This window comes from Rhineura floridana, chromosome 6, assembly GCF_030035675.1.
Source record: "Rhineura floridana isolate rRhiFlo1 chromosome 6, rRhiFlo1.hap2, whole genome shotgun sequence".
Lineage (NCBI taxonomy): Eukaryota > Metazoa > Chordata > Lepidosauria > Squamata > Rhineuridae > Rhineura > Rhineura floridana.
Window position 1 is genome coordinate 8,368,043 of NC_084485.1, and position 24,956 is coordinate 8,392,998.

Consider the following 24,956-nt stretch of genomic DNA (forward strand, 5'->3'; position numbering starts at 1 on the left):
TCCACTGGGAGTTTTCCTCCATCTGCACTCCAGCCTCCTCCTCTCTTGTTTCATCGTTCTCAGCTCCGGAGTATACCACGGAGCGGTATGAGCTCTACACCGGAGGGGGCGCTTGTTGATCACCGCTTGTTGAGATTTAGACTCACAGCGGCTCTTTCCCTCTGCAAAGGTGGAGGATCTATTAAGTTGATCCGCTCCCGGAGCCGGATGGATCCCGTAGGTTTTCAGAGGGCTCTGGGAGATTTTCCAGCTGACAGGACCGGTGCTCCTGTCGAGGCCCTGGTCGCACTGTGGAATACGGAAATGACCCGGGCTATTGACATGATCGCTCCCGCGCGCCCCCTCCGGTGTAGAGCTCATACCGCTCCGTGGTATATTCCGGAGCTGAGAGCGATGAAACAAGAGAGGAGGAGGCTGGAGTGCAGATGGAGGAACACTCCCAGTGGATACAACTATGCTTTGGTAAGTGCCACCAATAAGTTGTATACAAAAGCGGTAAGGACAGCAAAGAAGCTCTATTTTGCTGCCTCTATTAGATCATCTTTATGCCGCCCAGCGGAGCTTTTTAAAGTCGTGCGAGGGCTCTTACACTCTGGCCCCCACGATACTATGGAAACAGATACTATGGAAACGGAGACCCGCTGCAACGAAATTGCTGGACACTTTCAAGATAAGATCGCATGTATCCGCAGGGACCTTGACTCTGATGTTGTGACAGATGAATCCATTGAAGTGTCCGGAGCACGGCCTTGTCCTTCTTTATTGGATGAGTTTCAGTTGGTGCAGCTCGAGGAAGTGGACAAGGTGCTTGGAATGGTTCGGGCAACCACGTCTGTTCTGGATCCTTGCCCATCTTGGCTAGTGAAAGCTAGCAGGGCTGGGACCACTGGTTGGGCCAAGGAAGTGGTTAACGCCTCCTTGAGGGAGGGAGTAGTCCCTGGTAGCCTCAAGGAGGCAGTAGTGAGACCTCTTTTAAAGAAACCCTCCTTGGACCCAGATAATCTGAATAACTATAGACCGGTGGCAAATGTCCCTTTTTTGGGCAAGGTTTTGGAGCGGGTGGTTGCCAGCCAACTCCAGGCGCTCTTGGATGAAACCGATTATCTAGATCCGTTTCAATCCGGTTTCAGGCCCGGTTTTGGCACCAAAACAGCCTTGGTTGCCCTGTATGATGACCTTTGTCGGGAGAGGGACAGGGGGAGTGTGACTCTGTTGATTCTCCTTGATCTCTCAGCGGCGTTTGATACCGTCGACCATGGTATCCTTCTGGGGAGACTCGCGGAGTTGGGTGTCGGGGGCACTGCTTGGCAGTGGTTCCGCTCCTACTTCGCGGATCATCACCAGAAGGTAGTGCTTGGGGAACATCACTCGACACCATGGACTCTCCATTGTGGAGTCCCCCAGGGATCAGTCTTGTCCCCCATGCTTTTCAACATCTACATTCAGCCGCTGGGTGCGGTCATCAGGAGTTTTGGAGTGCGTTGCCATCAGTACACTGATGACACGCAGCTCTATTTCTCCTTTTCATCTTCCTCAGGTGAGTCTGTTGATGTGCTGAACCGTTGCCTGACCGCGATAATGGACTGGATGAGAGCTAATAAACTGAGACTCAATCCAGACAAGACCGAGACATTGTTGGTGAACGCCTTCCCTGCTCAGATGGTGGATGCTTACCCTGTTCTGGATGGGGTTACACTCCCCCTGAAAGAACAGGTACGTAGTTTGGGGGTTCTTCTCGACTCTTCCTTGTCTCTCGAGGCCCAAGTGGCCTCGGTGGCACGGAATGTGTTTTACCATCTTCGTCTGGTAGCCCAACTACGCCCCTATCTGAACAGGGACAACCTCGCCTCCGTTGTCCACGCTCTGGTAACTTCAAGATTGGATTACTGTAATGTGCTCTACGTAGGGCTGCCCTTGAAGACAGTTCGGAAGCTTCAGCTGGTGCAGAACGCAGCTGCCAGATTATTGAGGAGGACCAGTCGGTCTTCGCATATAACACCTGTCCTGGCGCGTCTGCACTGGCTTCCTATTTGCTTCCGGGCGAGATTCAAGGTGCTGGTTTTGACCTATAAAGCCTTACACGGCGTGGGACCTCAATACCTTGTGGAACGCCTCTCTTGCTATGAACCTACCCGTTCACTTCATTCAAAATCTAAGGCCCTCCTCCGGGTACCAACCCATCGGGAAGCCCGGAGGGTGGTTACGAGATCTAGGGCCTTTTCTGTGGTGGCCCCTGAGTTGTGGAACAGCCTCCCCGAAGAGGTACGCCTGGCGCCTACACTTCCATCTTTTCGGCACCAGGTAAAGACCTTTTTATGCTCCCAGGCATTTTAATCTTCTTAACTTTTTTAATCTTTTAATCTGTATTTTAATTTTTGTAGTATTTATTTTGTTTTTGCTGTGCTTTTTGTTGTTTGTTTGTATATGTTTTTGTATTTTTATTATGATATATTGTATTTTATTTTGTTTGTTCACCGCCCTGAGAGCTATTTCGCTAAGGGCAGTATATAAATTGAAATAATAAATAAATAAATAAATAATAAAATAAAATAAAATCGTGAGCCTTCCCGTAAGCAAACGGCCCCCACCCGGCCTGCTGTTTCTCTTAGTGGCCAGCAACTTACAATTAAGACTTCATTGTGGCTTTCTTGGTATTCAGCAACAAGCCGGTCCTGATAAGACAGGAGGCCATCCTGCTTGGCAGACCTCTTGTTCTTCTCTGAAACCTTTGCCCTCTGGATCCACTCTTCCAGCTCCTCGGAGGAATGAGCCTTGATGCAGTCCTCACCATATTCACAGACATCAGCTCTGCAGGGAGAAACCAACCCAGAGACAGCCATTTATTCACATGGGATAAAGTGTCTGGGGGCGCTCAGGGACGCCGCTGGGATAGGGAGATAAATCTTCTCCTCAGCTCAATCTGCATAGCTGCACTCAAGGTTCTGTTTCTTGTTCTTGTGTTGGGAAACATGGTTTTGAGAAAGGCCTCGTCCACACTATACACTTATACCACTTGAAACGGGCATGGCTTCCCCCAAAATAATCCTGGGAATTGTAGTTTGTTAAGGATGCTGAGAGTCGTCAGGAGACCCCTGAACCGCTCCTAGAGCTACAATTCCCAGGGTAGGAACAGCAACTGACTGTTAAACCACTCTGGGGACTGGAGCTCTGTGAAGGGAACAGAGGTTTCCTAAGAACTCTCAGCACCCTTAACAGACTACAGTTCCCAGGATTCTTTGGAGGGGGGAAGCCATGACTGTTGAAAGTGGTATGCTCTTGCTTTAAATGGATGGTACAGATGGGTCCAAAGAGAGATATAGCACATATCCACGTAAAAGGTGCTCTACCAAACAATGCAAGTGAAACATGACTACAGCTGGTGCAGATAACAGCATTTCAGTGACGTGAAAGAGGATGGCGATCAGAACTTCCACTATGCATGCAGTAACGGGAACTGATATGTGGACTGTTTTTCTGGGCAAAACCCTGACCTTCCAAAACTGAAACGCATCTGAGTGACAGAAACTGTCCTGCTTACTGGTTGCAAAGTGCAAAAGCCTTTAGGCCGTACGGAGGGGCCCGGTGAGACCACTCAATCAAAGTGTCCGTGGGGATCAGCTGCAGGTGCTCCACAGAGGAACAGTGGTTCTCAAAACTCTCCTGAGAGTCACAGGTCACCAGGCACACTCTGCAGTAGAACTGGACCTTAGGCTGAGAGGCTGCTTCCCCCGGCCTGTGGTCCACCGATGGGCATAGAAGGTCTGTGCGCGCTAAGGCGTGGCTCCGCTCCGCCTCCCAGACGGCCAGCTCCACGTCGCTGTGTGCATAGTTGCACCGGTGGACTGTGTGCCTGCACAGTTTGCCGGCAGACACGTATCTGCAGTAACTGAATTTCTTTATGCCTCCCGGGCAGGGCCGGATTTCTGTGTACTGCTCCTTCATCTTGCCGCCAGAGATCACGTGGACCAAGAGGGCGCTCCAGTGCGTCTCGCAAGTCTGAGCAGAGTCCTTAGGGCAGATCCTTTGAGGGGTCCGATAAAAACAGAGCCTGCAGATCTCCTGGAAGTGGCCCCCAAACTCGCTCCAGATTTCTTCAGAGACACTGGGATTTGGAGGCTTGGAAAGGCCATTAGCAATGCTGCCAGTTTGAGCCCACTGCACGAGCATTTTTAGGACACTCCTTTCCATGCTGTTTGCTCTCTCAAATGTCCACACGATCGCCTCCTCCTTGCTCCAAGCAAAGGTGCAGCGGTTCCTGTGCTTGGTGCACCCCAGGCCAGGCACATAGTACCTGCAGATGTCATAATGCGTTGGGTTTGGGAAGCTCGGCCTCCTGTTCACCTTCCGCCACGGCTTCCCCCGTTTCCCTTTGCGCTTGGCTAGGAGGATCTCCATCATGCAATGGTGCTCCACCTCTTTCAGACTGTAGGTGCTTTCGTTCTCCTGTTGGCTGCATTTCGAGCAGGCCAGGTACAGGGTTACCTGTTCCTGGAGGCCGTCCAGCAGCGTAGGGAGAGCCCTGTTCAGCCGGGGCATCTTCTCAAAAAGGCCAATCAACTCAGTCAACAACAAAATCCCCGAGATGTGGATTGAGACAGCGATGGATGCTGAGCAAGGGCGACTTCCGACTCCTAAAGATTACAAGCATAAAAAAAAAAGTCAACAAGTGGAACATAAGAACGTGCCTTACAACAAATCAGACCGCCGGTCCACTTAGCTCAGTACTGTTGACACTGACTGGCAGCGGCTGCCCAGGATTTCAGATAGAGGACTCCTCTAGTTCTACCTGGAGATGCCGGAGATTGAACCTGACCTCCTTCATGCAAAGAAGATGCTCTGCCACTGAGCTATGGTCCTTCCCCTATGGCTAAAACAACAGGGGGAAAAACCATCCCTCCATGCCTGCCAAGGGCACATCAAAGCAAGCAGACTAACTTCAGAGAATCCCAGCGGTTTCTCAAATTGCCCCAACTCTCTCTCTCTCTCTGTCTCTCTCTCTCTGTCTCTCTCTCTCTGTCTCTCTCTCTCTCTGGAAGTTATACACTTTGGCACTCATCCAGCAACTCTATTGCGGCAGCACAGAAGTGAGAGCTCACTTGGAACTCCTTCATTCTAATACCAAATGCATTGGGGGGGGGCCCTTGCAGTCGCTCAGAGCAGAGAGAGAAAGGCCAGGCTGTTTGCTGGCAAGATGGTGGCAGAGCTCACAGTCTGCATGCTGAAGGTACCCAAGTTCAAAGCGTGCATCCCCAGCTAAAAGGCTTTCTCAGAGAGCAGGGCTGGGGAAGGAGCTCCGCACATAGCAGAGGTGAGGAACCTCAGGCCCAGCGGTCAAATGCAACCCTCTGGCCTTCCCTATTTGGTCCTCAGGGCTCACCCAGGCCACGGAGCTCCCTACCCCTCACTGGCCCTGCTGTGCACCCTCCAGTGATTTTACCAAGCTGGAAAAGCATCCTTGAACTGTGATGATACCCTGTGCTTGCCTGGACTAAGAGTGGTGTATGTCTGGCCACACTAACTGCCATTAGTATGCGGCCCTCCAGAACATTGTCCATGAGGGGATGTGGCCCTCAACCCAAAAAAGGGCCCCCACCCCTGACTTAGAGCCACAGGAGAGCTCCCATTGGTTGGATTAGACCAGGATGAGGAACCTGAGCACGCACATACAGACACAAACTCCTCAGATGCTATTAGGATCAGTGGCGGCTGGTGGCTCCATGTCAGTGGGGCAGTGGAATCCGCTCCAGGATTTAGTCAGTACTTTCAAGGAGCTGTATTCCAGATGCTTTGCACCTTGGGCACGTCCTTGAATGTTTGGACTAAAACCCAGAGGGGATTCCACTGCCCTGCTGACATGGAGCCACACCCACCACCGGTGAGGACTCCATCCCTGCCCTTTAGAAAAATAATATATTACTGATTGCCCTTCAGGTATGGCTGCTGCCCTTTCGCCATCCAGGGGCCCCGCAGCAGCTGCCTGGTGCATGGAAGTGTGATGTCCTCTGGTGTCTTTTGTCTGGTCAGAAATGATTGTTCCTCTTGACTCAGTTTTGGAAACATGTTCCTGCACTTTTAAATGATATCCCTGCAGCGTGGGGATTAGCAGATAGTCCATGAAAGAGGACCCTGCAAGTCCTTAAAAGTCACAAAGAGACTGAGATGTCAAGCATATAAATACCCACCAAATCCACTACTCAGTGGTCAGAAAGAACTCACCGCCCTTCCTACGTTTGAACGTTTATCTTATAATCGACTCGCTCATCTGGATACGTATTTGGACTGCTTATGTTAACATACATGTTTAAGTCAGGATCGGTGGATTATTTAGATTGTCAGTGGAAGCCAATGGTCTCTTTCTGTTTGCTGTATGTGCAAAATAAATACGGGTGAAGATTTTTCTTGCATGGATCCAAATGGGTGTGGAACAGCCTGCAATATTTCTCTGTGCAAGGCTGCTGTTGACTCATTGGTGCTCCTGATGCTGTTTTTCCCATGTGCTGCTCCACTGTCGGCCGGCTTTAGCATGTTGCTGCATATTGCTCTGCCTCTGCATACCAGCTGCCAGACAGCACAAGTGGGGAGAGGGCTGTTGTGTTCAGGCTCTTTCCGGGAGGAAGGGTACGATATAAATTTGATAAATAAAAATCCTGCTTGTGGCTTCCCACTGGGGCAAGTGGTTGACCACTGTGAGAACAGAAGGCTGGACTCGATGGGCTCCGTTTTGGCCTGATCCAGCAACCAGGCTCTTCTTCCAGCGTTACTGCTTTTCTGTAAGCCACTTTGATTGCAACATCAAGGGCAGCAGTTCTTTGAAATAAAATAAATAAATATGAAGTTAATGAAAGTTTTGAGCACGGCCGGACAAGGGAGGGGAAGCCACCTTCGCTAGGGGCTACAAATGCATCTGCAGGCAGCTATCCCATGCTGTCTTTATGGCGTTGGCAGCACAGAGCGTATGTGATGCCATTTTTAGATACTGTCTTGCCAAGTCTAAAATTATGCCACTGCTCAGGAATGATTGCTGTGATTGGAAATCCTCTTCCAGAGCTTCCTTACCTGAAAGCCTGGCAGGTTTCCAGAGGTTTCTCAGAACCTGTCGGAAGGCAGAGCTGGGGTCCCAATCCCGGGGAGCTGGATCCCGGAGAGTTGGGAGAAGAGTATTCGGATGGATGGCAGAGGGAAGGGGGAGGAACTTCCCCCCTTTGGAGCAAAGACGAAACAGAGGAACTGCCAGTGATAAGGTCGCTTAGCAACGGGGAGCCTGAGCCCTCCCTGGACATTCTCACGCCTCCCCCTCTTTCAGGCTCAGAGCAAGAGGGGGAAGAGGGAGGGCTGCTCACAGCCGAAAAGCGGGGAGGCAGTTTACCATCAGCCCCTCCCCTATCCCCTATCCCCCATCCTGGAATCGGAAACTTCAGAAGAGGAGGGGGTGATGCTTCCCCCCTCACCGCGCACACGCAGACAGCTGAAAAGACAGGAGAGAAGGGGGGGAAGGCGGGCAGTACCTGAGGGGCAGTTAAGGAGGAGCGAAAGATTGCGCGCCCGTTTGGCCCCTTCTTAAAGAACAGGCGGGAAGAAGTCCCTTGCTCCGTCAACTTTCTCCCAATGCCGCAGGACCTGTATCCCTGTATTGATTCATGAGAAAACGCAGTCTTTGTTTGGACATTACCCTAATAAAACACAAATTAACTACAATCGTTGGTCTGGTTCCTGAGTCACATCCTGGGCCTGACAGCTTGACAGAGCCACCTAAATCACCCTCAACGCTCTCTTCACTTGACTGGGACAAGATGTCAAAGGGAGCAGCGGGGGGGATGAACCCCACTTCTGAGACGGAAGAAGTGGAACTCCTGAGGACTAAGGTAGCTGATTTGCAGACGGATGTTCAAGCCCTGCTAGCAGCAGTCAAGGCGCTGAAGACGGATAATCAAACCTTGAAGGCCACGATAGACAAGATGCGAACAGCCCCTCCAGCTGCCGTAGTAAAGGTTCCCATTGGATTGCCCCCAAAATACACGGGACAAAGTGATCACTTGGCAACCTTCGTGGCTCAATGTGAGTTATATCTGGATGTCAGGCACACGGAATTTCCAGACGATGGGGCTAAAGTAGCTTTCGTGATTAGCCTCCTGGAGGGAGAAGCTGCAAAATGGGTGACTCGGTATCTCGTGAGAAAGGATACTGTCTTAGGAAGGTACAGAGGATTTATACAGGAGATGACCGAGATGTTTCAAGACCCGCAAAGGTACTGAAACAGTAGCGCGGCAACTAGGCGCTCTGAAGCAAGCTAAAGGGACTGTTTCCGAGTACACTAACGCTTTTAAAATTCTGTCCCAGGAAACTGGTTACAATGACGCCGCCCTGATGTTTATGTACCGGAGTGGATTAAATGCTGAAATCCTGGATGAGTTGGCCAGGACCTCCCCCCCCGCTGACCTACCAGGGCTCATCCGGCTATGCCTACAGATAGATCACCGGATGGAAGGAAGGCGCCTGGAAAGGAAGCAGGAGGTCCCGAGATACTCAGCCTCGGCATCCCGCAACAAGACCCTTCCCACTACAGGGATGGCAGGTAATGCAACTGAGGGACAGGGAGGGGCTAGGCCAAGACTGTCGGAAGAAGAAAAGGAAAGACGACGCCGGGAACGTTTATGCTTTTATTGTTCAAAGCCGGGCCATGTGGCCAGAGACCGTGGACTGAAAGGGGGGAAAGCCGAGCCGTCGGGAAACTAGAACACCCAGTCCACGTGCAGGCCGGTGGACTGGGGGCAGCGTTGTATAAAGGCCCCCCAACGATCCAACCTCCCTCAAAGGGGGTGTTGGTCTTGCCTATTCGGGTTACAACTTCCAGAGGAGTGGTGTTTAATTCCACTGCCTTAATTGACAGTGGAGCCTCCACAAATTTTATTGATGCAAAGTTAGTCAAGCGTCATGGAATTTCCCGGTGGAAACTGGACGCTCCCCTAGCTGTGGAGACTATCGATGGGAGACCCCTGAAGTCAGGAGGGGTGACACAAGCCACGGAGGAAGTGAAACTTCAAATCCCTGGGCACGAAGAGTTCATTTCGCTATACGTGTCAGATCTCTCGAACTTTGAGGTGATTCTGGGAATGCCCTGGCTAGCAAAGCATGAACCCAAAATAAGTTGGAAGGAGGCGGTGGTGTGGTTCACCTCACAGTATTGCCAGGAGAACTGTCAACCTGAAGGAATCAAGAACACCTTAGCGGGGGCAGTGCAAGAGATCGAGCAAGTGACCCTGCCGCCAAAGTATGAAGAATTCAAAGATGTGTTTGATGAAAAAGAGGCAGAGACTTTACCCCCCCACCGCCCTTACGACTGTGCGATTGATCTAGTGCCAGGAGCCAGCATCCCATCAGGGAGAATCTACTCTCTCACAGAGAATGAGAGGGAGGCCCTGAAGGAATTCCTGGATAAAAACCTGAGGCGAGGATTCATACGCCCCTCACAATCCCCTGCTGGAGCGCCACTATTGTTTGTGAAAAAGAGGGGGGGGAACTCAGACCCTGTAACGACTATCGCGCATTGAACCAGATCACCGTCCCCAACAGCTACCCGCTTCCCTGATCTCAGAGTTGCTGGACCGACTGCGCTCTGCAAAAATCTTCACGAAGTTGGATTTGAGAGGAGCGTACAATCTGATCAGAATGAAGGAGGGAGATGAATGGAAAACAGGATTCTTGACCGCTTACGGACAGTATGAATACCTGGTCATGCCGTTCGGGCTTTGTGGAAGTCCAGGAATTTTTCAAAAATTCATGAACGACGTGTTTAGAGACTTGTTGGACACGTATGTAATCTGTTACTTAGATGATATCCTGGTGTTCTCAAAGAACCAGGAAGACCACGACCAGCATGTGAAGACGGTGTTGAAGAGACTGAGAGAAAATCACCTGTATGCTAAATTAGAGAAATGTGGATTTGACCTCAAGTCTCTAGACTTCCTTGGATATCGAATCTCAGCGGAAGGCGTGGAGATGGACCCAGGGAAAGTAAGCTGCATGGATTGCCAAACAGCGTAGTCTCAGACTGAGGAACTCAGTTCACAGCCAAATTTTGGAGAGCAATGTGGAAACAGTTGCAGACGGAATTAAAACTCTCCTCCGCCCATCACCCCCAGACAGATGGGCAGACGGAACGCTTGAACGCCGTTTTGGAAAGATATTTACGAAGTTATGTGTCCTATCAACAGACTGACTGGGTATCATATTTGCATTTTGCAGAGTTCGCCTACAACAATTCCCTGCACTCCAGCACTCAACAAACCCCGTTCTTCGCTAATTATGGATTCCATCCTAAAGTCTTTCCAAGCAGCTCAGAAGGAATGCTGGTACCGGCAGCTGAGAACTTCCTTAAGGAATTGCAAGCGGCGCAACAGACACTGAAACAGCAGTTAAACGAAGCCAAAACGGAGTACAAGCGAGTTGCTGACCTGCACAGGAAGGAGGGCCCCCCCCTTCAACCGGGAGACCAGGTATGGCTGTCCACCCGCTTCCTCCAGATGCCGGGCAAATGTAGAAAATTACAAGACAAGAGGGTGGGTCCTTTCGAAATAGAAACTCAAATCAATCCCCGTACCGACTGAAGCTGCCTGACACATTTAAAATACATCCTGTGTTCCATCGATCCCTCTTAACGAAAGCCGCCCCTCCCATCAGGCACCAGTTTCTTCAGCATGTCAATTCATAAAAACCCACTTCCTGCTTGCAGCAAAACAGGAAGTGGCTCTCCTAGCCCTCTTCCCCCGCACACGTAGCCCTAAGCCAGCTTTGCCCCATGAGGTCCTCTAAATCTGGATCAAGAGTGCCTTCTTCAGTTCACCATCCATGTGTCAAGCCTGTGCAGCAGGAGGATATCAAGGGGTTCTTGGCTGCTGTGCCACAATTGGGCATATGAAGCGGCCTTATGCCACTGGTTCATATAAGCCCTCTGCTGTCTCCTCTGCTACTTTCCCCGTCTCCTCCCCCCATGTGCTTCCTAAATCTGTTCTGGGGGTTCCCCTAACCTTCGGAAACAGATCTGGGGAAGGGTTGGGATGCATGTGGAGGTAGGAGGGGTGCGTGAAGTCCTCTTGCACTAGCAGCAATCCTTGCGCTGATGGGATGAGTGAGTTGAATACCACCCTCAGGAGCCAATAAATATAGGACATTCCAGGGAACAATTGTAGAGAAAGTTCCTATTCAAAAGCTGTCAAGGTAACCCCTTTCACTGGCCCAAGCATCTCCTAAGCACGACATAAGCAGTGGAGACTGGTGGCTCTGATGTCAGTGGGGTATTGGACAAGCTCCTTCAACGTTTAAACTAAAACCTGGAGCGGATTCACTGTCCCACTGACATCAGAGCCACTGAATGTAAGACTTCCCTATTTTGAAACTCTGGACACAAGCCCACAGAGCATCCTTCTATGCCACAGAAACAGGCGATAGCTGGGGAAGACCACAACTGCCCCCTCCCACAGCTCTCATGCACATCAATGGATCCTATTAAGCAGAGACTTTACTGGTCAGGAATCACCTGTGGTGGGACTTCCGGGAAGGGTGACTTCGCTTGTGCCTGCTTTTGGGACGGGCTCCCGCCTCAAAAGAAGCTTATTCAGATATAAATCAGTCAGAACATTTTTTTTTTGACTGATGAAATTTCTCCCGGGCAGGGAGAAACGTAAAGATTAACCTCAAAAGCCTGTTTTTGTTGGGAGGACTGGATTTCATTGATTTATGAGATAGGGTCCAGCCAACAATGCCGGACGGACTTCCGAACAAGCTCTATCTGCTTAAGCGATACGTTTATCTTTTCTTTAAAGACAGAACGGACTAACAGGCAAGCACCCTTCTTTCTATTATTTTTTTTTTACTTGGTTTAAATTGTTGCAGCAAAAGGAGATTTGTCAGATTGATCGGCTTTGGAAAACTTCTGGGTGAGCTATAACTCTTCTCTGTTATTCACGAAATTAACAGCTTATCTCTGTTTCTGTCGCAAAAAGCTGTCCTGGAAGTGCATTCTAAAGATAATAAACAGAAGAGGGATTTCTATTCCTGATTTCTATTCCGAGGAATATTATATTGTCTGGGACTATTCTCTTTTTGGTCTATTTTATTTTGACGAATCTGCTTCTTCACGACGCCACTAACTGTTTTGATGCTGGGAACTAAATTTGTTTTGCATTCTTGAACATAGAGAGATAAGGCAGGTTGCTCTGTTTATACTGTGATGTCATCAAGCCTGGAATATTAACCCAATTGTTGCTGAAATAAGAAGTGGTTCTTCTTTATTTTTGTTTTGCTTTGTTTTCGTGGTTTTAAAAATGGCAATCAAGAAAGTGGCTGAGAATCTGGAAGTAACTATGTTTCAGAAAATAATGGATGAGATTGAGATAACGAAACAAACCCTGCGACAGGGTAGTAAGGAGCTGAAAATTGAACTGAGCAAAATGACGCAGGAGCTTAAAGAAATAGGGGATCCTGTGAGAGAGGAGAATGAGATCAGAGATGAGAAAAGAAAAAATAAAGGGAAGATACAAGCCCTGGAGATTGGAACAAATGTGGAATTGGAAAAAGATCTGGAGTTTATGGATTTTAGAAATAAAATCTACTGTTTGGAATTTAACGTTATCTCTGAAGAAATTAATGAAGATATTAGAGATAAAGTTATCAATGGCTTGGATAATCTTCTGGACTGGAATGATGTGATGGAGCTTGATATGGAGAAAATCTATGGAATTAACTGCAGCCATGTGACAATGGAAAAACTCTTAAGAGATGAGCCAGTGCATTTTGTAAAAAAGAAGAACACAGATATGACTTTACAACAGTATTTCAGCAACTTATTCAGAATGGATGGCAAGAAAATATTTGGGATAGAGGAAATTCCCATCAGACTCTTATTATATGACTATGGCTACAACAGCAAGATTATTATGGAATACTGATAATGGAAGATTGGACACTGAAATTACTGGACTTAACAGGACTATTGAAGATGGAAGATGGAACTAATAGGGATAATGGAATAATGGCTATTGAAATTATTGGACCTAACAGATTCTGATGAGATGGATTAATCAAAATGTTTATTTGGACTATGGTTATGACAATAAGATTATTATAATTATTAACGAGATGGATTAATTGACATGTTTATTTGGAGAAAAATTGATAGATATATTTCTTAAAGAATTGAAACCTCTCTTTGACTTTTTGTGGAAAGAATAAAGTAATGTTTATGAGATTTGATGATTAATTAAGATAACTACTGGAGGAAAGTGATTTTATAATATGATTTAAGAGACAGGATTGTTATATATTGTAGACCTATAACTGATTTGATATGTGACAAATGGGAAGTCAACATTTTATTTTTTTTGTTTAATCATTTTTGTTTTGTTTTGTTTTTTGTCTTTGAATGTTTTATGATTTTGTTTTCTATGTTTTATGAAAATTTGAATAAAAATTATTGTAAAAAAAAAAAAAAAGGAATCACCTGTGGTGCACGTTATTTTGGCTCCCCTGATTTAGGGAGCCAATAAACTTTTTGCTGGGCCTGGCAAGCCAAACAAGAACCTTTGCCAGGGAAGTGGCTCATCCAGCAGTAACCCTGTTTCCATGAGATTCTCAGAACTGTGCTGCATCTGAAGCGGTCACTAAAACCACTTTCTGCTTGTGACAAAACAGAAAGCAGCTGTCTGGAGCTGGAGAGACAGTGTGGTATAATGGTGAGAGATCTGTGTTCAAATCCCCCGTGATGCTCACTGAGTGATTTGGGGTTAATCACCATCTCCCAGGCTCACCAATCTCAGAGGGGCATTGTGAGGATAAAACTGGGGTAGGGTGGAAGCACCATGCACACCCCTTGAACAAAGGGTGGGATATACTGCAGTAAGTAAATCAAATGATACCCCTAAGCTACTATTGGACGATAACTGGCTGAACAATTATCTCTCTGGTGAGCCAGTGGTTAGAGTGCTGGATTAAGACTGGGTAGACCCAGGTTCAAATCCCCAAGCAGCCATGAAGTTCTCTGGAGCCCACTTCTTCATTAATATATTTATTCAGTGTATGTCCTTCCTCCTGAAGCAGCCAGGGCAGCAAACACTATAGATCAAAGCAGCATTCTAAAAACAGTTAAAACATTCTAAAAGGAGTTCAGAACACCCTCTCAACCAGTGATCGCAGAGTTGCAGGAACAGTGGGAGGCATTCTATTAACTCATTCTGCCAGGATGACTTGCTTGTGCAACGGGACTTCTCCCTGCACGCACACCCTCCCCAAATTTGTTCTGGAGGGTTGAAGGAACCTCTAGGACAGATTGAGGGGGCACATCGGGGGAAGAGGGAGGGGGAAAAGTTCTGTAGTCATCCTTGTGCTGACAAGACCTTGCCTTAACGCTACGCTGGATACAAGCTAGTGTCTTTTCAGGCATCAAATCCCTGGGTACATAAGAACATAAGAAGAGCCTGCTGGATCAGGCCAGTGGCCCATCTAGTCCAGCATCCTGCTCTCACAGTGGCCAACCAGGTGCCTGGGGGAAGCCCGCAAGCAGGACCCGAGTGCAAGAACACTCTCCCCTCCTGAGGCTTCCGGCAACTGGTTTTCAGAAGCATGCTGCCTCTGACTAGGGTGGCACAGCACAGCCATCACGGCTAGTAGCCATTGATAGCCCTGTCCTCCATGAATTTGTCTAATCTTCTTTTACAGCCATCCAAGCTGGTGGCCATTACTGCATCTTGTGGGAGCAAATTCCATAGTTTAACTATGCGCTGAGTAAAAAAGTACTTCCTTTTGTCTGTCCTGAATCTTCCAACATTCAGCTTCTTTGAATGTCCACGAGTATTATGAGAGAGTGAGAAGAACTTTTCTCTATCCACTTTCTCAATGCCATGCATAATTTTATACACTTCTATCATGTCTCCTCTGACCCGCCTTTTCTCTAAACTAAAAAGCCCCAAATGCTGCAACCTTTCCTCGTAAGGGAGTCGCTCCATCCCCTTGATCCTTCTGGTTGCCCTCTTCTGAACCTTTTCCAACTCTATAATATCCTTTTTGAGATGAGGCGACCAGAACTGTACACAGTATTCCAAATGCGGCCGCACCATAGATTTATACAAAGGCATTATGACATCGGCTGTTTTATTTTCAATACCTTTCCTAATTATCGCTAGCATGGTATTTGCCTTTTTCACAGCTGCCGCACACTGGGTAAACGGGAATGTTTTTAGATTCCTCCTAATGGTCAGTAAGGAGGGAGACAGACACAGCTCGCTAGGGAGGGCATTCCACAAACAGGGAACTGCCACTGAAAAAGCCCCATCCTCACCAAATGGGCAGCCCCCAGTGGTGACACCACCAACAAGGCCTTGCCAGCCAGCTGTAGGGTCTGAGATGATTGTTGTCGGGGAAGATGCTCTTTTAAGTGTTTGGTTTGTTCACGCTGCTGTTGCAAACACGCTACCCACCTGCCCCAGCCTCTGGCACTGAAAGGAAACAAGATCAAGAAGCAAGACCCAGGTTCTTTCAGAGCTCACAGTCTTCTTTGTTGATGTGGCCAGGGATCAACATTTGTACTTTGATGCTTAATCATCCTTGGTATTTTGCATAGCACTTTTTGACTTCTAAAAACACTTCGCATTCGGGACTTCCCAGGAGGATCCCTACGCCTGTGCAGCCTCTGAGACGAGCTACGTCTTGGATGAAACTTATCCAGATTAAATTCAGTCAGAAGGCTCTTTTCTGACTGGGAATAATTTCTTCCGGTTAAAGAAGAAACGTGAGATTTCCCACATAGCTTTGTTTTGATTGTTGGAGTCTGGAATTCGTCAGAATTGTCTGTCTTCCAGCAGCTCAGACAGAGCGAGGATTTTTATGCTAGCTCAGCTGGATAAGTGACCCGTTTTTTATACGGACTAACAGGCAAACATCCTCCTGTCTACATTCATCATTTTCTTATCTATACAGCTAAAGAGATTTGTCAAAGTAACAGCAATTGAGATAACCTAGGTGAGGTAAGACTTTCCTTTTTTTATTCACGGAACTAAGGGGGAAGAAAATATAAATAGCTTATCTTTTTTTTTTTATTGCAAAAAGCTGACATGGAAAATAGCATTTTAAAGGTTACAACGGACGGGAGATTTCTGATTGGAAGAGATAAGAAATCTTTTTGATGTATGGCTGGGACTATTTTTCCTGATCTACTTTTTTTTTTGACGAATCTGCTCATTCTGTCTGCTACTAGCTATTTCGACGCTGTGAACTAAAGCCGTTCTTACACTTCCGGGCAGATAAGAGATAAGGGCTGTCTAGCGTGTGACGTTAGTTTGTTGGAAAGATTAACTCCTTTGTAACTGGTTAAAGAAATAAGCTGCTCTTTGTTTGGGACATTGAAAATTGAAGGAGTTTTGTTCCTTTGGCTTTAAGAATGACAATTAAGAAGATCATGGATGTACAAGAAGGGACTTTATCTTTAGACATGTTTCAGAAAATAATGAATGGGATTAACTCAATAAAACAAGAACTGAGAAATAATAGACAAGCGTGGAGAATTGAATTTCATGAAATGAGACAGGAGCTGAAAGAAACTCAGGATTCTATGAGAAAGGAGAATAAAGATAGATCTGGAAAACAAAAAAAGGATGAAAGAGAAATTAAAGGCAAGGTTCAAACTATGGAGATTGGATTAATTATGGACATGAAAAAAGATTTGGATTTTCTGGCTGTGATGGATCCTGGAGACAAATATTACAGTTTGGAATTCAGCGCTGTCCCTGAAGGAATTGAAGAGATTGGAGATAAAGATATTATCGGTTCCAAAAAATTCTTGGACTGGAAAGATTTGATGGAACTTGAAATGGAGAAAGTTAACAGAATTAATCCCTGTTTTGTGTCAATGGAAAAACCTTCAAGAGATGTACTAGTGTATCATGTGGAAAAGAGGAACAGAGATGCGGCTTTGCAACAATACTTCAGTGATACGTTTGGATTTGATGGCAAGAAAATATCTGTGATGGAGGAAATTCCTATCAGACTTTTATTATATGACTATGACAGCAAGATTTTTGGGTGCGTAAAGATGGAAGATGGAAGATGGACCCAATATGGATAATGACAGAAGAGCGATTTAAAATTACTGGACTTAGTAGATTTGATGAGTTGGATTAATTGACATGTTTATTTAGAAAAAAAAATTTTGATTGACATATATCTCAAGGATTGGAAACTTCTCTTTGACTTTTTGTGGAAGATTAAAATGATATGACGTTAATGAGATTTGAAACCAACTAAGATAACCGTTGGAGGAAGGTGATTTTATAATCTATTAAGAGATAGGTTTGTTATATATTATAGATTTATAGCTGAACTATGACAAATCGGAAGTCAATATTCTTTCTTTTATATATATATATATATATATTTCTTTTTGTATTGTACTAGTTATTGATTTGTGTTGTTTTCTTTTTGTATTGTTTTGGTTTTGAAAATTGGAATAAAAATTAATTGAAAAAAAAAAAAACACTTTGCATTCACAGTACACTGCGTCCCACGTTGTTGCAATTCAGGGATGGGTGAACTTTTGGCCCTCCAGATGCTGCTGAACTGCAACTCCCATCATCCCTGGCCATTGGCCATGCTTGCTGGGGCTGAAGGAAGTTGTAGTTTAGCAACATCTGGAGGGCCAAAGGCACCCCCCCTACACACACCTGTTGTAATTCCTTAGGGTCAATCAACATCATTATCCCCCTTAGAGTGGCTTGCCTAAGGTCAGCCAAGTAAGTCCCTGGCAGGCCGGAGATTTGAACAAGGAACTTCAAAAAAAGAAAAAGAAAAATTAATATAAACATCTGATTTAACATTGATCATTATCCCTTACATAACAATTAATCATTTTTGCTTGCGGTAACCTAGAAGAGTTGCCAACATTCGATTCAGACCCAAATTCTTTATTCCAGAAATTATGTCTAAACGGCAACCATATTTCCAGATCATCACATTTTCTTTTTCGTCTAGCACCTCTTGGAATGCAATAAAAGCAGTTTTGATGTTAGTTTTGTTTTGGACAGGAAAGCTAACGTCTATTCATCCAAGCAGCTGTTAAACCACCAATTCTGATACAAGAAATATTTCTGCCCATATCTGGAAATAAATTAATTAATTAAATTATTCCGAGGGCCTAAGTAGGTTGAAGCACCCACTCACAGAAGTTCATTGCTGCCTCTCCGAATGAGTCCCTGCTGTAAACTTGCCTCCTTCCAGTTACATGTGTAGCTGCTTCTGGTAGGGAGACAATTCTTCCCTGTCTCTGCATTGGGTATAATTGCATCAGTCATGCCCCACACAACCACATCGGAATTATGAAACATCCTCTCTGGATGAGCCAGTCAGAAGGCTCACTTAAATCCAGTGACTCATGCAGAAACACAAGAGCAGATATTCTTTATTTACACACTTTAAATGCAAACCTTTCGAGGGGGAAGTGAGATAGCTCAGTGGCAGAGCGCCTGCCTGCCACACGGAAGGCCTGAGGTTCAAATCCCAGCATTTCAAGCACAGCTGAAAAGACGGACCTGACCCTGAGACGAGGAGAAGGGCCTTGTCTCGCCCACTTTTTGGTCTGCCTGGGCCTGTTCCTTCTCCTCCAGCCCTCTTTCTTAGTGGCAGAGCACAGACTTTGCATTGGCAAGGTCATAACCCTGGCACCTCCAGGTTAGGCTAGAGCCAGGTTAGGGAGCCAGTATGGTGTAGTGGTTAGAGCAGCCTTCCCCAACCTTTGGGTCCCCAGATGTTGCTCCCATCATACCCCAGCCAGCATGGCCAATGGGTAGGAATGATGGGAATTGTAGTCCAGCAACATCTGGGGTCTCAAGGTTGGGAAAAGCTGGGTTAGAGTGTCGGACTAGGACCAGGGAGCCCAGGATTTGAATCCTCATGCATCCATGAAGCTCAGTGGATGACCTTGGGCCAGTCACTGCCTCTCAGCCTGACATACCTTGCAGGGTTGTTGTGGGGATTAAATGTTTGTACGCCACCTTGAGCTCCTTGGAGAAAAGGTGGGATAAAAATGCAAATGTATTGTTGTTGTTGTTATTAATAGAAGGCTGGAATATCCTTTGCCTGAAATCCTGGAGAGACTCTGCCAGTCAGGATAGGCAATACCAACGGTCTGGCTGGCAGCCCCGTCTGTCCTAAGAAACCAGATATTTAGGAAAGATTGGGTTAAATGCAGAGGAGACTAGAAGGGGCCTGGAGAAAGCCACGAGTGGGAGTGGTGGGGCAGAAGGCAAGGAGGCCACCAGTAGGTGGAGCCAGAGCCAATGACAGGTGGAGCCAACTCCTTCTAGCTTTGTCCCTATCCTCCTCTGCCCTGCAGGAGATGTACAAGGGCAACAGTGAGACTGAGGATGGGGAATCTGACAGCCAAGGCCACCCTCTGGATGGGTTGTAAGCAAGAGGGCAGTCAGGCGAGGACAGGCTGAGGAAGGTGGGGCAGTGCCCCTCCCTCATGGCACAGCCCCCGGAGAGAAGGATGGCTGGCTGAGGGCCAGAGGGGGAGGAACAGGCCCAAGCAGACCAACGAGTACGTGGCAAGGCTGAATCAGTGCACGCAAGCCTGAAGCATGTGTAGCTTCGTCATTTTTAAAACCAAAAGGAGGAAGTCCCCAGCAAATGAAAACATGACAAATCAAAATCCCAAGAGAAGTCTTCAACAATTAAAATCCAGGGCCTGGATTCATGAGTCACCGATAAGTTGCTCGATCCAGCAACTGGGTGGAGCCAGACCACAAACTACTTATTTGTGGAGATACGAAGTCTGTGTGACATGGGCTTTGCTTTGTGGCTGAGCAAACAGTCACTCCCAGAACCGGTCCAGCAAACGCAAAACACTTTTGGAGGCCTTTGAAAACTAAACAATAACTATGTGTTGACTCATAACAAGGGTGGGACGCTTGTCTCTGCTTGGCTTTTGGTCCTCCTCAATGCAAAGGAAAGCCCCTTGACTGCTAGAACCACTAAATCATGGATTGCCAAGATAGCACCCGTGGGTGCAGAGGTCTTCCCTGATGTCAGCAAAGTCCCTCCCCCACCCCACCCCACCATTGGGCTTGAAGGAAGCCTCCTAATGGCTACAATAGAAGGCTTAGGAACGTAGGCCAGAGCTTGGAAAAGTTACTTTTTTGAACTACAAGTCCCATCAGCCCCAGCCAGCATGGCCACTGGATTGGGCTGATGGGAGTTGTAGTTCAAAAAAGTAACTTTTCCAAGCTCGCTACCTACCGAGTCAGATTATTCGTCCATCTAGCTCCTTACTGTCTACACTAGGGGTTCCCAGGTCTTTCCCCCCACCCCGGACCACTTGAATATTGCTGAGGCTCTTGGCTGACCACTCAATAGCTTTTCCTGTCTATGTTGTAAGAATTGTACTGTGCCGTGCTAGGTGCTGTATAGGGTTGCCAGGTCCATGGCCTGATCCTGATCCTGTATCTTTAGAAGAGAAAGTCAGCCAAGTGCAAGTGTTCTTGGAACACTGTAATGGGAAAAGCCACAAGGTAGAATCCTCCCTTCGCCCTGCACAACTTTTAAAGAGGCCAGGCCTGGCCTCCAAGAGGTCTTCTGTATCTTTAAAAGTTGTGCAGGAGGAAGGGAGGATTCCACCTTGTGGCTTTTCCCATTGCAGGGTTGCAAGAACTCCTGCACTTGGCGGACTTTCTCTTCTCCTAAAGATACAGGATCAGCCTCGGGCCAGGAACCTGGCAGCCCTCGTGCTGTATGATATTTAATTGTTATTGTTATCACTTCTTTTATTTCTGGTACTCTATTTTATCATATTACAATTTGCATCCCATAGAATTCAAATTGTAATACAATAAAAATAAAAAATAAATAAAAGAAGCAATAAAAACACAATTAAAAATCAGTATGAGTATTTACCGTGGACATGCCGCAGACCACCTGCAAGAAGCTCGTGGACCACCAGTGGACCATTGACCAAAGTTTGGGACCTTCTGGTGTACACTGACTGACAGTGGCTCTTCTGGGTTTCAGGACAGGGTCTCTCCCAGCCCTGCCTGGAGACACAAGGGACAGAATCCGGAACCTTCTGCATGCAAAGCACATGCTCCAATCACTGAGCCACTGCCCTTCCTAAGGCTGCTTTCAAGTCAAATTACAATGGAGGAGGGATGATTTGCAAGGGACACAGCTAAGGAGGAAAGGTTAACTCTGCCTCCACCGCTGCACCCTCCATAAAGATTCCCCCCACCCCCCAAAAAATTATTAGGCTTGGAAAAAAAGCGAAAACGCTTTTTTCAAGCCCAATTGCTCACAGGGGTGTGTGTGTGTTGGGGGGGAGGAGAGAGAATGATGTCCGTGACAGTTTCTCCATTTTCCAAATGTGACCACAGTCCCCAAACAGGTCACTGGGTTCCTGCACTAAACCAACCTTTCCAGCTGTGGTAGCCAGAGCTGATGGGCGCCGTAGTCCAAAATATCTGGAAAGGGTACGTGGTTGGGGAGGAATGGTTAGAGCCTCTGTGGTTCCGGTCTGTATGCTGAGCGTGATACACAAAGACATAATCGCTGCAGCCCTGAAATGGAAGCTGGTTAAAACCCACAGACATTAATGGGGCTTAAACAGCTTCATTGTGCAACCAAGACTGCAGCCAATGTAAACAGAATCCGGGTCGATAAGGACCGGACAGTGATATTTCAGCAGAAACCATCACAGTTCATTGGGCATGTTGTCCTTTCTGATGACCTTTCATCAAATCAACGCTGCCAGTTTAAACCAGTTTAACTGACCCCTCTTCCCCCTTCCCTTCATCTCTGAGGCTTGTAGTCTTGAGTAGGTTGTTGTTTTTCAACTAGCCCTGCTCCTGCACCATTAAGATGGGGTCGCCAACTGACTACAGAAAACCAAACTGGCCCACTACTGTGCCTTTAAACAAAGCTTGATCTCCAGAAATCAGCTGGTAAAACTTTTCAAGGCATGGAGACAAACATTTTCACATACTAGCACCTGAAGATTAAGCTGCTATTAAAGGCAGATGATTTTTTTTAAAAGATAACACTGCTCTAAAACAGACTGATAAGCAGAAAGTGTAGGAGAAATGGAGATGAAGTGATGGAGACAGCTTCAGCGGGTTAATTTCTGCTTGCCAGCCTCCTGTTAGACACAAGACAAGGGTCAGCAATATCTCCTCTGACCTGTCGCAATGCTTTTTTCTGGGCCTGAAATAATGCCTTGGTTAAAATCAAGTAAGATAAGTATCAAATCCTTATCATCTTGGTTTTCAATCTTTCTTAGGAAGGGACCATTGGTCAGTGGTAGAGTATATACTTTGCATGCAAGAGGTCTCAAAATCAATCCCTGGCATATCTCCAGTTTTTTTAAAATATGAGGACAACCAGGTAGCAATTAGCGTTGCATCAAAAATTTATCCTTCATTTCCCCCCTATTCTGTATCAGTTAATGAAAACTATCAAAGCAGAGAGAAACTTTTGGTGAAATTTTCATGGGTTATTGTTGCACTTAGCTTACTTTTGAGGTGGCCGAGGGTGGTTTGCGAGTGTCCTTCCTTTCATTCTACAAATCATCTCACCTGTGGCCTGCACTCTGCAGTCATGCCCACACTTCCTCAACGCTATGTGACGTCTTCAACTTTCCTAAAAAATGCAGCCATGCAGGGAGGCTGCCTACCATGTACCTGAGTGCTGTTCATTATGTTAAAAGAGTTTTATTTTAATCAGTGCAATTTTTTTTTAAAAAAAGGTAAAATAGCAACAACTAAAAAGCTGCTGTAAACCTGTCCAAAACTAGGTTGCTAAAAAAGAAAGGTGGAGGAACCAGGAATGGATTTTTATGTGGAAGGACTGCTGCGCTTGGTACTGCTACTGACAACAGGTTCCTGGGCTGAGTAGGCCCACAGGGGGCAACCCTGGTTCTTAATTCTTAACAGATGTCCTCCCAACTGAGTCACTGGTTCTGCACCTGGTTCTGGTTGGTGGACCTTGTGGTTCTAGTAAGACAGAGTAGAACCCACAAACCTAAAGTCTCCCCACCCGCACCCTAGATTCACACATCTGACATTTTCCTGCCCTGTCGACTGCACTACGAACGCCCCTGTCCTTCATCAGCGGTGACAACAAACCAGGTTTGTTTGTTTAGTATTTCTATAAAGCGTCTCTGCCATACAATGAAACACAGCCATTTTTTAAAAAGCAGCACTTTAACAAAATTCAAAATCATTTAACAAAAATAATCTTATAATATCCTTAAAACCACTTCTAGAAACATCCTTAGAAATAACAGCATAACATCAAAAATGAAGCGAGACAGTCTATCCTTCTTGTATAGTTAAGACACAGAGGAAAAACATTTGGGGAGAGATAGCTTAGTTATGGGCTGCGTACACACCATGCAGTCAAAACACATGACCTCCCTGAATCCTGGAAACTGTAGTTTTTAAGGGTGCTGGGAATTGTAGCTCCTTGAGGGTTAAACTAAAGCTCCCAGGATTTTTTTTTGGGGGGGGGGAAGCCATGTGCTTTACATGTATGCGGTTTTAGTAGCCCTACAGGATGATCCAGAGGTCTACTGGGCAACACAGAAAGAAAAAGAAGACCAGATTGCAAGAGTTCTTGCAGAAAAGCAACCAATCACCAACACAGGAGTCGCTGCTGTACCTGTGGTGCATTAGACGAGTTGCTCAAAAAAGTGCCCTTGAGAAAGGATTTTTTTGTGGACTCACAATAAGCACTAATCTGCAGCACATCAAGTTTCTTCCGTCCCCATCTTGGCCACCAGCTTGCATGGCTTTAAGAGGGAATGAGAAAAATTCATGGAGGCTAAGACTATCAACAGCTAGTAGCCACAATGGCTCTGCCTCCACAGTTGGAAGCAGTGTGCTTCTGAATGCCAGTTGCTGGGAAGCACATGTGGGGAGAGTGCTCTTGCATTTGGGTCCTGCTTATGGGCTTCCCATTGAGGCATTTGGTTGGCCACTGTAAGAACAGGAGGCTGGACTAGATGGTCCATTGGCCTGATCCAGCACTGCTTTTCTTAAGGTTTTTTTTCATGCTGACAGGCCTATGCAGCTGTTTTAAGACTTTTAAGACATGGAAATACTGTCAGGTGGATTCGTTGGTGGCTCTGCTTCGGACTGGAAGGAGTTTTCGAGTGGAGTGCCACAGGGTTCTGTCCTGGGGCTGATACTCTTCAACATTTTTATCAATGACTTAGATGATGGGGTGGAGGGAAGCCTTATGAAGTTTGCGGATGATACAAAACTGGGAGGAATAGCTAACACAGTGGAAGACAGGAATAAAATCCAAAGGGACCTGGATAGACTAGAAAATTGGGCTAAAATTAATAAAATGAAATTCAATAAAGACAAATGCAGGATTCTGCATTTAGGCCACAAAAACAAAATGCATGGGTACAGGATGGGAAATACCCAGCTTATTAGTAGTGCGTGTGAGAAGGACCTTGGAATTGTAGTGGATCGCAAGTTGAACATGACCCAGCAGTGTGATGCTGCGGCAAAAACGGCAAACGTGGTTTGGGGCTGCATAAACAGAGCTATAGTTTCCAGGTCGAGGGAAGTAATAGTCCCACTACATTCTGCATTAGTCAGGCCTCATCTGGAATACTGCGTTCAGTTCTGGGCGCCTCATTTTAAGAAAGATATAGACAAGTTAGAGTGGGTTCAGAAGAGGGCGACAAGAATGATAGCCGGTATGGAGAACAAGTCTTATGAGGAAAGGTTGAAGGAACTTGGCATGTTCAGTCTGGTGAAGAAAAGGCTGAGGGGTGACATGATTGCACTCTTTAAGTACCTGAAGGGCTGTCACATAGAGGAGGGTACAGATTTGTTCTCTGCTGCCCCAGAGGGTAGGACTTGGTCTAATGGTTTTAAGTTGCAGGAGCGTAGATTCAGATTGGACATTAGAAGGAA

The 24,956-nt window shown here is 46.6% G+C and overlaps 1 protein-coding gene across 6 annotated transcripts in view; it reads right to left on the minus strand.

Annotated features, from left to right (window-relative positions):
* HELZ2 (helicase with zinc finger 2) overlaps positions 1-24,956 on the minus strand; it is an 83,001-nt gene that overhangs the window by 44,036 nt on the left and 14,009 nt on the right. Inside the window, exons 1-3 of one of the 6 annotated variants that reach the window (XM_061630921.1) lie at positions 22,541-22,559; positions 3,539-4,631; positions 2,625-2,808 (exon numbers count right to left, since the gene is read on the minus strand). In XM_061630921.1, the coding sequence (XP_061486905.1) occupies positions 2,625-2,808; positions 3,539-4,536 (1,182 nt within the window). In that variant the 5' untranslated portion in view covers positions 4,537-4,631; positions 22,541-22,559. Of the gene's footprint in view, positions 1-2,624; positions 2,809-3,538; positions 4,632-6,216; positions 6,272-6,297; positions 6,514-10,451; positions 10,526-18,201; positions 18,293-22,540; positions 22,560-24,956 lie in introns of those variants that run through there. The other 5 variants (XM_061630918.1, XM_061630917.1, XM_061630920.1 and 2 more) reach the window with 5 other exon arrangements.